Source organism: Anguilla anguilla, chromosome 5, assembly GCF_013347855.1.
Source record: "Anguilla anguilla isolate fAngAng1 chromosome 5, fAngAng1.pri, whole genome shotgun sequence".
NCBI lineage: Eukaryota > Metazoa > Chordata > Actinopteri > Anguilliformes > Anguillidae > Anguilla > Anguilla anguilla.
Window position 1 is genome coordinate 36,532,893 of NC_049205.1, and position 13,925 is coordinate 36,546,817.

The 13,925-nt window shown below is 44.3% G+C and overlaps 2 protein-coding genes across 4 annotated transcripts in view; both read left to right on the top strand.

Moving 5' to 3' along the window:
* Nucleotides 1-4,153, top strand: part of prmt7 (protein arginine methyltransferase 7) — a 10,545-nt gene extending 6,392 nt beyond the window's left edge. For both annotated transcript variants that reach the window (XM_035416601.1, XM_035416600.1), the window contains exons 13-17: nucleotides 82-243; nucleotides 377-451; nucleotides 861-1,021; nucleotides 1,262-1,358; nucleotides 1,795-4,153. In XM_035416601.1, coding sequence (XP_035272492.1) covers nucleotides 82-243; nucleotides 377-451; nucleotides 861-1,021; nucleotides 1,262-1,358; nucleotides 1,795-1,956 — 657 coding nt within the window. In that variant the 3' untranslated portion in view covers nucleotides 1,957-4,153. The remainder of the gene's footprint in view (nucleotides 1-81; nucleotides 244-376; nucleotides 452-860; nucleotides 1,022-1,261; nucleotides 1,359-1,794) is intronic.
* A 595-nt stretch (nucleotides 4,154-4,748) lies between these two features.
* Nucleotides 4,749-9,471, top strand: LOC118226811 (ubiquinone biosynthesis protein COQ9-B, mitochondrial-like). 2 transcript variants are annotated; one of them, XM_035416728.1, is made up of 9 exons: nucleotides 4,749-4,893; nucleotides 5,542-5,764; nucleotides 6,151-6,286; nucleotides 6,437-6,579; nucleotides 7,485-7,569; nucleotides 8,017-8,220; nucleotides 8,562-8,717; nucleotides 8,838-8,891; nucleotides 9,068-9,471. In XM_035416728.1, the coding sequence occupies exons 1-9, from the start codon at nucleotides 4,836-4,838 to the stop codon at nucleotides 9,101-9,103; spliced, it is 1,095 nt and encodes a 364-aa protein (XP_035272619.1). In that variant the 5' UTR covers nucleotides 4,749-4,835; the 3' UTR covers nucleotides 9,104-9,471. The 2 variants fall into 2 exon arrangements, with proteins under 2 accessions (XP_035272619.1, XP_035272620.1); XM_035416729.1 differs by having other exon boundaries at nucleotides 8,017-8,121.
* Nucleotides 9,472-13,925: the final 4,454 nt, after the last annotated feature.

Consider the following 13,925-nt stretch of genomic DNA (forward strand, 5'->3'; position numbering starts at 1 on the left):
ATGCTGTTTACGTACTTGCCTCTTATGTGCCTGCTGTGCCCGTGCCCGCCGTGGGTCTGTACTTACCCGAGTGTGCCGCAGGTGTCGGTGCTGCTGGGAGAGCCGTACTTCAGCACCAGCCTGCTGCCCTGGCACTCCCTGTTCTTCTGGTACTGCCGGACCAACCTGAGCCCCCTGCTACGACCCGACGCCACCATCCTGCCCCAGAGCGCCACGCTCTGGATGGCAGGGGTAGAATTCCTGGTACGGAGAGCGGGTCCGAGACTTCCGAGCGTTAAGAGAAAGTCTGCGGGGTCACGTTTCATAGCTGATGTTTACACGCGTCTCTCTGTCCCTGTCTCCTGTCCCGCCCTCACCTTCTTACCTCACCTTTCAGGACCTTTGGAGAATCAGAGCTCCGTGCGGCTCGTGCGAAGGTTTCGACGTCCGCCCCATGGACGAGATGATCCAGGTAGGAGCTGACCTCTGACCTTTACACGTGGGCACGTGGAAACGTTCTGTTTTTGATAGGATGGTTTTTTTTTATGATCAGTGAACCTAGGAGGAAGAAATAGTGTTTACCAATTAAAAATCAGGACAACTGCTACGTGGCACTGCATGGTGCTGTTTTAGCTAATGTACAGTGTTGTGCTATTTAAACTTGTTTATTTGTGTAACAGTTTCTGTCTCTGCACCTGTCGTTTTGTCTCTTGATTTTAAAATAAGTATATTCTTGGGGGGCAAGGTGTTAGTGCTTGTGTGCTTGTAACTACGTCAGGTTAAATGGTAGTGTGACGGGGTGCTGAGGTGGATTCAGCAGCCTGCTGTGAAACTCTTTTGTCCTCCATCTCATTCTCCCCCTCTCCTCTCCTGTCTCCTAGAACTCTCTGGACTTTAGGGAATCCCGTGAGGCGGAGCCTCACCCTCTGTGGGAGTACCCCTGCCGTGCTCTGACCCAGCCCCTCCCTGTCATGACCTTTGACTTTCGACAGTGCGTTCCTGATCAGCCACTCAACAGCCAGGGATCGTCACCATTCGTGAGGTGAAAGCTTTTATTCTTGATGTGATTGGGCTTTATTTTTCAATTGTGTTTTTCCTAATTTAATCCGAGGTGTACGTTACAAATTCCTGCTACTTGCCTCAGTTGTCTTATTACCATTTTTTACTGATATTAACTGTATGCTGTGCGGACCTGATTTCACAATTGTTGATAATGACACGGACATAAATTATGTTAATACCTGCTAGACATCTTCATCCTCACTCTTGATTTCATATGAAGGAGAGGCTGTTGCCATGGAGTGGTGTTGTGGATGGAATACCAGCTGACCGATGACATCACAGTGAGCATGGGTCTGACCAAGCCAATCAATGAGCAGGTACTCACGAAACCATTCAGCCGTGGGTGGAGGGGAATTTTTCTGCTATTCATTCTACTTTATTCTGATTCTTGTTGTCGTTTCTTTGGATTGTGCCATTACATCTCGGTAAGAAGAGAAAAAATATGCATTTTCTGTCTGCTTACCCTGTGTGTTGACTGGCACAGTAAAAACTGCACACTAAAGCACCTTGCATTGCTGTGGTTTTTCTCTGGGTCTTTACGTGTGACTTGGTGTCTCTCTGGGTTGTATTGTTAGGTCTGATATAGTGTTTCTCTTGGTCGTATTGTTATGTCTGATATGGTGTTTCTCTGGGTCATAACATTGTGTGGCACAATGTTTCTATGGGTCGGATTGTTATGTCTGATATGGTGTTTTGTCTGGGTCATATTGTTATGTCTGACAGTCACATTGTGATGTTTCCTGACACCCACAGGGAACCTGTGAATGGAGCCCCCACCGAAAACAAGGTGTATACTTCTTCAGCTCTCCCTGGGACAGCTCTGGGGATGGACAGGCCGCTGTGTCCTATAACCTGACCTTTGACCCCAGTATTGGCGACATCAGAATGGACTTTTCTGCATCCCTTTGTCAGTGACTAGTGACCCTTAACCCCTGACCTGGCAGGCTTCACTGTGTCTCTGCACCACAGCTGCGACTGGACATGACTCATCCGGCTCCCCTTAACTACAAAACTGTTTTTCCAACTGCTTCATTAAAAGTAAAATTGCCCAACTCTGTCTTATGAAGACATGTGTCCTACAGAGCCTTGTTCAGAGTAGAGTAGTTATTTTTAGTTTTTTTTACATTCTGTTCTTGTGTTATCCAGTCTGACTGATAGACTGCTGACAGTGTTTCATGTGGTGAGAAAGGGAGGCATCAGCCTGTTCAGCTCAATCAGGGCAGGTGACACAGTGAAGGTCGTCACCCAGGTAACACTGGAGTACATGTGACAGGGTCAGGCCAGTTCACTATGGTTTCCTATGGTTTAAATAAGGTCTTATTTTCTTCACAACCAGACTTCTATCACGCCGATACAGTAGAGTTTGAGCGCTATAGCCAGAAACCAAGAGTCAAAATTGTATTTAACAGAAGAAATGGTAATAAATTTGTTAACATGAACAGAGCATTTAGCCTAAAAAGGTTTGTCATTTTTCTTTCTGTCTTGAGCAGGGCTACCCAACCCTCTTCCTGGAGATCTACTGTCCTATAGGTCTTCAGTTCATCCCTAAATTGACACGCCTGATTCAACTAATGGGCAGCTCAACATGATCTCTAATTGTTGAATGAGGTGTGCTTTGGAATGAAAACGAACTATGCGGTTGTTCCCTGCACTTGGAACGGCACTTCTCTCTAGGGATTTCAACACACTTGTTTTCTGGTTATGGTTATACGCTTTGTTGTACGTCGTTCTGGATTTGGCGTCTGCCAAATGCCTGCAATGTAGTATAAAACCTACAGGACAGTGGATCTCCAGGAACAGGGTTGGCCAGCCCTGATCTATAGTGCATCCAATAGTGTAGAACTCGGTTGTGTACATTTAAAGGGTCTTGCATGTCCCTGCTCTGGTGCTCAGAACTGGGCAGTGAACACAGTACTTAACATTTGGCTATGCTACATTTATTTTAACAATGTCCCCCTATTCCTTTCCTTCTTTGCATCATTGGCAAATTAAACTATTTTGCTGTTCACGTATGTCCATTTAGGTAAACATGGAAGTGCAGATGTCCCAACACCTTTCACTAGAGGTCTCCACTTCCACTTTTCAATTTCTTTTAATGAATGGATTTGAAATGCAGTATTTTTGAAATCATGTTCTATTTCCTGTTTTCTCACAATTTAAAAAGTTCTTCCCAACACTGTCTAATACATATACTATTGCAATCTTTTGCCAGTTCAAGAAAGTGTATACTTGCAATCAGTGTGAAATCAGTCCCTGCTTATTCAACAGTACACCAGCTGAGCTGTATTGTGTGGACTATATTACATTGCTCATGAAGGTAGACTGCAGGTCTCATTTTACCATTATTTATAAGTTTAAATATACACACACGCAGACAATGAGTTCCATAATGTTTGGGACTAAGTCTTTTTTCCCCTTGAGTTGGCTGTGCTCCACAATACAATTTTAGATTTGTAAGCAGACAATTAACATACAGTATGGTTAAAGTGCAGATTCTCAGCTTTTATTTAAGGGTATTTTCATACATTATGGTTTCACCATGTAGAAATTACAGCACTTTTTAAATAAATGGTCTCCCCTTTTCAGGGCATCATTGGAACAACTCTGGTCCTCAATAACAGACTCCAAAGGCAATCACAAGGCTAGACTGTAAACTTGATACTGAAAGCTCTCTTACTGTCTTATACTTGAACTTAGGAAGCAACTGAACACACATGGCTGGTCAGAAACACCTGTGACCCCATTTGTCCCAAATATAATAATGCCCTGAAATGGGGGACTATATGTACTGTGTGTGTGTGTGTGTTTTATTAGCACACATGTATTTGCATTATCACCCAGTACTAATTATGGTGTTTGGCATTTGTATGGCTGTAATACACAATGTTGACATGGTTCATAATTGATACTATTGCTGTTGTCTAATTATGGTAATTTTAGGGTTTGTGATTTGTTTTTTAGGATGGTGGTCGTTTCTGTAATGACAGAATGAACACAATTCAGTTTGGCAGTGTTTATTATTATTTTGGCAGTGATCTATCGTAAACAATGCTGCAGTATAAAAGAATTCATGGTGAATTGTCATAACTCATTGAAGTGTACCGCCTCTGGACTAATGACTGCAGTTGAGTGTTTTCATTTTGTGGGTGGCAATAAATGGCAGCCTGTCATTGGCCTTCTCAAAAAGTTATTTATAATGTGTAAAAGCTATAACTATAAGAACATGTTGGGAGGCCTTACTTCTTTGGCAACTCAGTGAAATATTTGTGTGTGTGTGTGTGTGTATATATATATACACATATATATATATATATACACACACACGCTGCATACACACACACACACACACACCCTATATATATATAGGGTGGATTCAGCAAATGTGGGACACTTTTTGGTAGATTCAATAGGAGAAAAACTAGGATCAAAAACTTTTTTACTGACCACGCCCACTGCAAAGACGTCAGTCCTATAAAAACAATTGTTGAATGACAGTAACTATTGTAGCAACAATTCAAGAATTTTTTTTTTTTTTTGGCTGTTGATTCGTACATAGAAGAGTAATGCAAAGCTTAAGTGTCCCACTTCTACTGATGTCCCACATTTGCTGAATCCACTATATATATATATATATATATATATATATCCAGTTATGGGCTACAAATTCCCCATAAATAATGGTTTTCTGTCAACATGGCAACGACGTGCAGAAGTACTGACGTATTTCATATGCGCCGGAGAAAAACTGTTAGCAAGCGACCTAGCTGCTTCTTGTTTTGATTTTGCTGCACGTTATGGCGGTGCTGCTCAGAGGACTTCGAGTGGGACGGGCCCTGCGCTGTTTCAGTAGCGGTGAGTCAGACAGTTTTTGGGGGTAACATTAATTATAGCTTTAGCGCTGATGTCTGAGTTTAGTGCCCCGAATGTGTGAGGGTGTTGGCTTCTTACCTAGTGCAGGAAGGTGATTTTGAAGGGCAGACATTAGCTAGCTAAAGCTGTATTGACATAATGTCTGGGTTAAGTACGCTAACATTCTAGCTCACAGATGAGGAGGCTGAACTGACAAACATCAGTAGAGTTCGCTGTTTAGCTAGGCTATAGCCATTTCTGGATCTGTCTTCCGTCTGTCCTTTGCAAGTTAGCTAGCTATGATATCTAATTTGGGAATGTGAATGTTTTAGCGAAAGCTAGTTAATCTAACATTAATTGTTATAGCTAGGACCTGCAAATTCTCAGTGTATTCATGTGTAGGAGACTTGTACGGAAATTACAGAAATAACTTTACAGATCTTAGTCTAATGTTCAATGTTAATGTTCAAAATAATTTCCATAACGTTTCTTGAGTGATAATGAGCACACATCGTCCCGCAGTTCAGGAAATGTGGGTATGCGGCTATTGACTTAATGTATATATGTCTATGGTGGACCCCACAGAGTCGAGTTGTCTTCTGGTACTTTTGACGAAGTTGTTTTGATCTTCGATTCTGCCCTCCACTCCAGTGTCTGTTCCGGTGGGCACCAGCCCCCAATGCTGCGTCGGGCGCCGCGGATTTCACCGAGCTGCTCTGCTGCTACAGGACAGTTCCAAATCTGATCACACTGACCCTTCTTCCTCCTCGTCTTCCTCGTCCACTTCCTACCACCAACATTACCAGGCTCACCCATCTGAGTCCGAGCAAGCCGCATCTGCACCAGAGGAGGAGTCTCAGAAGCCTAATACAAGGTCAGCACTCAGCTAGATAGCAGGTAACTGACCCCATTGCTGATGTAATTAGCAATAGGAGATCGAGTTTTCATGAACTCCATTATGAATGGAGATACCATGTGTAACCAATCAGACTTGGTTCAGATCAGTGGCCCAGTATTGGTGCCATCCATGCTGGATTTAATGAATCCAGTCTGTATCCAATCAGAAGCTGCGACATTACAGCAGCATGACAATATTGCCATGGTGTAACAAAAGCTTTGTGGCGTCAAAGTGTGTTGTATTATTTAGTAGATGTTTACTGGGTGGTTACACACAGATTTTGCAGCTTTGCTTCCAACCCTGCACCTGTCACCTTCTCAATTTTGTGCGACGGTGTGTGTTTGTTCTCCTTGGCTGCGCAGCTATGCAGACCAGAGTGGGGAGGAGGGTGAGGACTATGAAACGGAGGAGCAGCTGCAGGTTCGCATCCTCACCGCGGCGCTGGAGTTTGTCCCGCAGCACGGGTGGTCTGTGGAGGCCATCTCTGCTGGGGCTGAGGTGAGTGGGTGGGGCTTGTGGGAGGAGGTGTGGCTTAGAGACACATGTATCTACAGTGAGGGGGTGAGGTTTGGGTAATGGGGCTGAAGTTAGAAGGTGGGGGGTAGATTGCTGGATTGTCATGCTTCTTGTCTCTCTGCTGCGTGACAGAGCCTGGGCTTGTCCTCTGCATCGGCTGGCATGTTCACCAATGGGACAGGAGACCTGATCCTGCACTTCATTGCACAGTGTAACAGCCAGCTGACCGAGTCCCTGGCTGAGGAACACAACCAAATCCAGATGGGCCGCGCAGAGTAAGCGACTAAACGCATACAGAGACATACACGCACACGTGCACACACTCACACTCACACACTCACACTCACACACACACAGACACACACACACACACATATGCGTGCGCAAACATTGATTTCTAAACATGCACACATTGACATTGAGGCCACCAATGTTGAGGTGGGGGGAGTTTTCAGTCTATCAAGTGAACTCAAGTGATAGTTGATCGTTTAGGTATTCGTCTATTTCTGTTCATATAATAATAGCAGTAATGCAAAATGGGTATTTTTCACATAGTTTTTTCCATATTAATCTCTAAATACCGTGTTCAGAACTGTTTGAAAAATGAGGCTTTAAGGAAAGCCACCTCATTTGCCCTAAAATTATAACCCTGCCTTTGGGCTTTTTTTCATATTAATCTCTGAAATACTGTTCAAACCAATCAAGGGAAAAAATTTTCACTTGCAAAGTCATGGAAGAACGGCTGATTTAAGTATTTAAAAGGACATATATTGTTGTGCCCTCTGCATGCTTTCAGAATTGATTAATTGATTGTAGAGCTTAGCCTGTGTTAGTGTATAATAGTCAGTAGGCAGGCTCTTAAACACAAGCCAGACTTCCAAGCATGGATTCAAAATAAAAGTCTTATTTTGTGGGCTGGTGTTGACCAAAGTTTTTCAAGAGATTAATTTGAAAAAAACCAAGGGTGTGGTTATTATTTTGGAGGCAAACGAGGTGCACATTGCGTCCATGTACATTAATGGTGTGATTGTTCAGGGTGGCTGAATATCAGTACTTTGGTTTGGAACTTGACAATAAACTGAAGGTCAAATTCTGCATGAAGTCAACATGCAGGAAAGTAGGACAATGCGAAGACAGGCTGGTGTCACATGCTAAGACCATAACTTCCTGTCTGTTTCAGGCCCAAGGACACGGCACAGTTCCTGAGAGATGCTGTGGAGGCCCGACTGAGAATGCTAATTCCGTACATCGACACCTGGCCACAGGTAAACCTTTTAGCACGCCCGGCTACGGGTAAGCCTGGTACCGCATCTGGCCACAGGTAAACCTTTTAGCACGCCCGGCTACAGGAAAGCCTGGTACCGCATCTGGCTACAGGTGCGCTTCCCGCTACATCCTGCTAAAAGTAAACATTTTTACCGTGTCTGTCTACACGTACATTTTCTACAGTTCTTAAAAGGGTTCTACACTAACATTTTTTCCAAGGAGCTCATGTGCTTCTAAGTTGAAAAAGTTAGCAGCACACTGATGCATCCAAATTTGTAGATCCCAAAAATTATTGTGCTACCAAAATTATTTTTCCAATCAGCACACATCAGTTTTCATTAGGAATTGCTCCTAAAATGGGGGCACTGTAGAGCCCTGGTTCTTGGGCATGGGTAAAGGCCTAAAACTCAAAATGTGGACTTTCCCCGCCTTCTGGCTTTCCCCAGGCCATGAGTATCCTGCTGCTCCCTCACAACATCCCCGACAGCCTGAAGCACCTGTCCACCCTGATCGATGACATCTGGTACTACGCCGGAGACCGCTCCACAGACGTGAGTGTGTCCAAATCTGCGTCCAAATCTTCCTCCTCTAACTTCATCTTCTCCCCCGGCCATCAACGCCTCCACTCAATCCGGCCTGGCTCCTCAAAGGTTACTACTCCTCCTCCTCTCTCCCTCTCCTCCTTAATGTGCCCCCTCTCTCCACCTCTGTCCAGTTCTCCCTCATGCTCTTCCTTCTCTCTTTCTCCTGTCTTTACCCTCCTCTCTCCTTGTCCGTGTCACTTACTCATTAATCAATTCCTCAGTTAACCGCAGGGTAGAAGAAGCCGGTCTAACCTTCTCTTCTGTCCGTTCTGTGCTTTCTTTCCATATTTCCCTCTTTCTCCTTCTCCTTTTTTTGTCTCTTGCGCTCTCCCTCTGTCCTTCCCTCCTTCGTTCTCTTGTCTGTCTCTCTCTTCCTGCTTCTCCGTCCTTCTCTCTCACTCTTTCAGTTGAACTGGTACACACGCCGGGCCGCTCTGACGGGGATCTACAACACCACAGAGCTGGTGATGCTGCAGGACTCCTCCCCTGATTTCCAGGACACGTGGGCGTTCCTCAGCAACCGTATCCAGGATATGATGAACATGGCAGACACAGCTAAGCAGGTACGCATTTCCTTTGTAGGCTGTCTTATTTTTGCCAACCTGAGCTGACAGGTAGCTTCTGTTTGCACAGGCTGAGCTCTGAGACCTTCTGTTCACTTTGTCTGCCCGTTGGTCCTGCAGGTGCAGTCCACCGGGGAGGCAGTGGTGCAGGGGCTCATGGGAGCTGCAGTAACTGTGAGTGTGTGAGAGTGCCTCCTGATTGGTTCAGAGAATGTGGCCTATACATTCCTTACCTAGAGTGTTTTTTTTTTTGTTTTTAAAAAAAATCTCACTGTCTCATTTTTCTCCCTCTTCCTCCTGCTCCCCCCCCCTTCCTTTTCACTTATTCTGCTCCCCCCCCCTCCCCCCAGCTGAAGAACCTTACAGGAGTGAACCAGCGGCGGTGAAGTATAGGTGTGCACAGACAGCCTCTCTCCACTGTACCCACAGTTCTCTGCTGTATATGTTTTAGTGTGCTCCAGTCTTCACGGTCCTGCATATTCTGCCAGGGTTGGTTTTGTCAGACACTCTGTCCTCCAGTTCAGGGTTTTGTCCTCTAGACAGGCTCTGGAGTCACTGTGCCATAGGTTTGCTCCTCTCTAATTTGGATCAGGAGGAGTTCAGTTTCAGGGTCCGCTAGTGTAGACGTCCACCCGTCCATTTGTAAAAACCTGTGACCGTTATATAACGTAATATAAAATATGCATTGCACTTGAAACATTTTGTTGTCTTTGATCTATGAAAAGAACTTCAATAAAGCAAAATTTGTTCTCATCTTGTGATGTGCTCAGTGTTTTTTTATGTCCACAAACATACAAGAGAACAAGCAAAATGGAGACTACAGCATGAAATAATTTATTAATGTGCTTCTGAGAAATTAATCTTCACTGCATCTTTTTAAATGGCTCTTCTGAACTAATGCAATTATACTACATGATACTAATTATTATGTAATTTCTGTTTTATGTGGAGACTTTGACACATTGGCAAAACATTGACGATTATAATGCTAATTGGCACTACATTCTATAGGCAATATTTCTTCTTGAGTCAGTCAATCCAAAGAAAGTTAGAAGTTAACCGGAGAGCCAGGGTGTGTGCATTGTATATGCATGTTGTTGTTTCCAATTACCCTACCAAAATGATTTTCAACAGCAAGTAGTGGTTGTAGAATACGCTTCAGTAAAGCGTTTTGTAGTCAGCGGAGTCATTAAGTTGGCAATAAATGCACCTAAAATGTGATATCACACAATTTGGTTAATACAATAAGAGCAGCAGTCGGCACAAAATCCAGAAGCGGACGTGGCCCTCCTTGCCCGGCCCTGAAACAAAACATCCCAAAAAAATCACTCCAAAAAAATGTACAATGCTATAGCTTTTGGAGAATTTAAGGATCTGCTAAAGTTTCTAAAATAAGTTTAAATTTTCACCCAGGTAGATAAGTAAAGTTGTTCTGTGCAGGTTTTGTTAGCAGTGTATTGCTAACAAAAATGTGCTATTCAGCTGCCAGCAAGACGGCCGCTGTACCTGCTTGCACACAGCGTCTGCTCGTGTTGGAATGTTCCGGAGACCATTCCAACTGCTATTACAGTCCAAGAGGCTCACAGTAAATAATGACCAGCGTTTTTTTTTCTTTCTATTTGGTACATGACACATAGACTGAAACATTAACTCAAGTCTGACCAGGGACTTGGCAGTGTGGGAGTATGCGTATTGCTCCAATCCGTAATGTAAGTAATTTCAAATATGTTCTAGAAATATGTCTGAAATAAATACAGGGTATTTCTGTGTGGTGTACTGTGAGGTGGGTATTGCTGTATGTTGCTGCTCTAAAAGTGGGCAAAAATCCCAGATCAACAGCCGAGCCGGTAGGTTTTCTGCCAGCTACAACTGAGCCTCTGTTCTCTGTCTGCAGGACCAGACTGAGCTTCAGATACTCCACCCAAATGGAGTCAAACTGGGCCTGTATTCATAAAGTGCCTCAGAGTAGGACCGCTGATCTAGAATCAGGTTTCCACTGTCCATATCCTAACCGTATCCATTATAAGACGAAATGCAAAACTGATCCTAGATCAGCACACTTTCTCTGAGGTGCCTTATGAACGTAGGCCCAGACTATGCTCTGGAAAGGGAAGGTGGGAGTGCAGGCCCAAAGGATTTCATATCACCAATGAAACACTGATGTCAGTTCAGCCACACGTTGCTTAACCAGGCTGGAGCGCTGACTGCAGAGCTTTGGAACACAGCGAGCTGGGGAAACTGGGCAAGGCGAATAAAGGTGCTTTTGTCAGGAGGGGTTAGCGGTCTGGAGCGCATATGAACGTTGCCTCAGTCCGTTCTGACATCACGCTCCCTTGTTTACTTTCTCAGTACATTTCAGGAGGTGGGAGGGTGTGGGGGGGGGGGGGGGGGGGGGGGGGGGGGGGGGGGGGGAGGCTGGGGGGTTATGGAGTTCAGGTTGGGTGGCGGAAGAATGGGCGGAGTCACGGATTGGGTTTGTGATCTCATTGGAACGTCCAGGTTTTTTTTTCCCTCTGTAATTATTCAAACCCCTCTTACTTCTCAATCCCTCTCAACCCCCTAACGTCACATGGAACATCCTGCTCCATGCAGGCACTCCACGCACCCGTGAGAGAAGGGAGAGTCATGGGGCTCCGTTTCCCAGGCCTCGAGCTTCTCTGAGCATGATCCCCGTCCTGAGGTCAGTGCCCCATCCCTCAATCTTAAAGTACTGCTGCTGGTGTTCCTTCTGATGCTGTTGTGCTGAGGCTCGTTCTGCTATTAGCATTGCTACCATTGCTGTACTATTACAAATGCTGCGCTTGAACTGCACTGATGCTAGCCCGCTACTGGCACTGGTGATTACTGGTTGTTGTGGCAGCTGTAGCTACAGTGCTGGTGTGGTCACGAAGAACGCAGTGTCTGCAGTAGAGCCGGAGACAGAACCACAGGCAGGAAGGAGGCCTTTGGTGCAAAACATGTCTGTGGTTCTGTGTCCAGCTGTACTGCGCCCATTGCGTTCTACTCTCACTCGTGTCTGGTGATGTATATACACACAAACGCATGTGCTCTATGCAGTTTGAGCTCCTGTGTCATCAAGGTAGGCCATCTTTAATTTAGGTATTATTTTCTTCCAAGTAAGAGCTATTCTAAAATATTTTCTGATATTTTCATGTGATACACAGGACATAGGACATAACACACAAAGCAGTAAAGCTTTTAGATAAACACTGGCAATAGGCACATAATCTTTTAATTTCTTATCAAGAAAAAATCTTTTGCATGAAATAGCAATTAGTGAGATTATGGAACAATGGAAGCACTGCTATCTTATCTTTATCTAAAAATGGTGTTTTCATTCTTTTCAAAGAAGAAGGGATAGTAACCATGGATCTTGTGTTTACACAACTGGTTGTCTGTTTAATCCAGGAAGCTATGGTTAGTCATCCATGAAGAAAGAAACATTACTGCAAGCAGTGCACTGTTTAGCCATTTGAAAGGATTCAGAAGAACAATTAAAAGAAGAATGAAGCCTTCTTCCCTCGTTTATTTCACGGCAGAAGAAAGAGCAGGGGAGGAAGGACAGAGCCAGAGGCGTGTTCAGCACGGGTTTGAGTGAAATGCCACAAGGGCGTGTCAGTTTTCGATCAGCGCTGCTAAATTCACCACTGGGATCCCGGTCCCTTCTGTTATTCTCAACTGCGACCAGTTTCACCAGCAGAATACAGAGGCAACCATAAGTCTTCTGTTAAGGAAACTACTAGCCATGCAGGTGAGTCATGATTTTTGTATCAACCCAAAAGTATTTGAAGTATACTTATTTGTGAATAAACATAACCAAGCAACATATTTGTTTATGAATATGAAAATAAATGTAATATATTCTTTAAGTATGAGGTATAATTTTGTTGTGTGTCATAAAATTATGTGTACTACAGTACATCATATCATAAAATGCCTTTACGTTGTTTGCATTAGATAACACAGATTCAGATTATATCCCTTATTTTATTTCTGATAAATGGCCACCATGTGTGTAGTTTTCCAGCGTGGGTTAAATTTGCTGAGTTGCCATTCCATTCTGAGAGGTGGGGGCAGGGTTAGGGTCAGGGCTGGTGGGGGTGCGTAATTCACAGCTGTGTGGCCTACACTCATGGTCTCTCACGGAGGCACCAAGGGAGGCTGAGCATTAATCTGTACCTTCATTATGATATGCTCACCATGCAGCCGGAGAGCCCAGAATTCAGGGTGAGTCTCATCAAGTGTGAGTTTGTGTGAAAGAAGGGAAGTCCGGTGAATGTGCACGTGACACAGAGCATTTGTGTGTATGTGTGTGTCTCTCAGAGAGAGCCGATCCTCAAGAATTAGATGGTAAGTGAAAGTCTATAAAATGTCTTTTGAAAGCCATTACGAGAATTAATTTTAAAAAATAACAACAGTACTAGGGGTGTGAATTATTACCAGCCAGTCCTGGAACTACAGGGCCTAGCTGGTGACCAGCTAAAGCCATTTTCTATAAGCTTTGGATATAAGTTAGAAATGAATGATATGTTAATAAAACCCTCTTTCTTCAGCAGAAAAATGTGAATCGCTGAATAAAACCCTTTTTTCCCAGATTGACAGTCAGATGGCATGAATACGCTAATACACCTGCACCCCAACCTACAAAAGATGATAGAGTGGTGGTACTACGCACACCTCATAATGATAATGTTTGGAAAGCAGTTTAAAGCTTAAGAGGAGATAGGCACAGTGAACTTATTTCTAGTTCAATGGTTTCTGCATATGTATGGTATATGAAATATTTTTTGCATTACAAAAAACATGCATATTAAAAATCCACCGAACTCAGGCTACAGACTGGATCAAATCTTAACCACCCCAGCCCTAAATGTGACCGGGAATCGCAAGGGATGAAATATAATTAGCCACAGCATTGCTGAGAGGGGATTTTCCTCACTGCGGCATTGCTCACCAGCGATAATAATCGCCCACCTCTGGCCAATAATGGAATTGCAGTTTGCTCAGCTGGTGGCCCGTGGAGCGGAAAAAACCAGTTGGCTGGCTGCGCTCATTTTGTGGGGGGCAAGTGCGACGGGATGGGATGAGCCAGCAGTTGTGATGGGACATTCCAAATTGGGCTAAAACTGTGTGTGTGTACGTGTGTGGTCCATGTGCAGGTGTACTTTTGTGCGTTGAGGTCGGTATGTCAGGTGCGTGCCTGTGTGC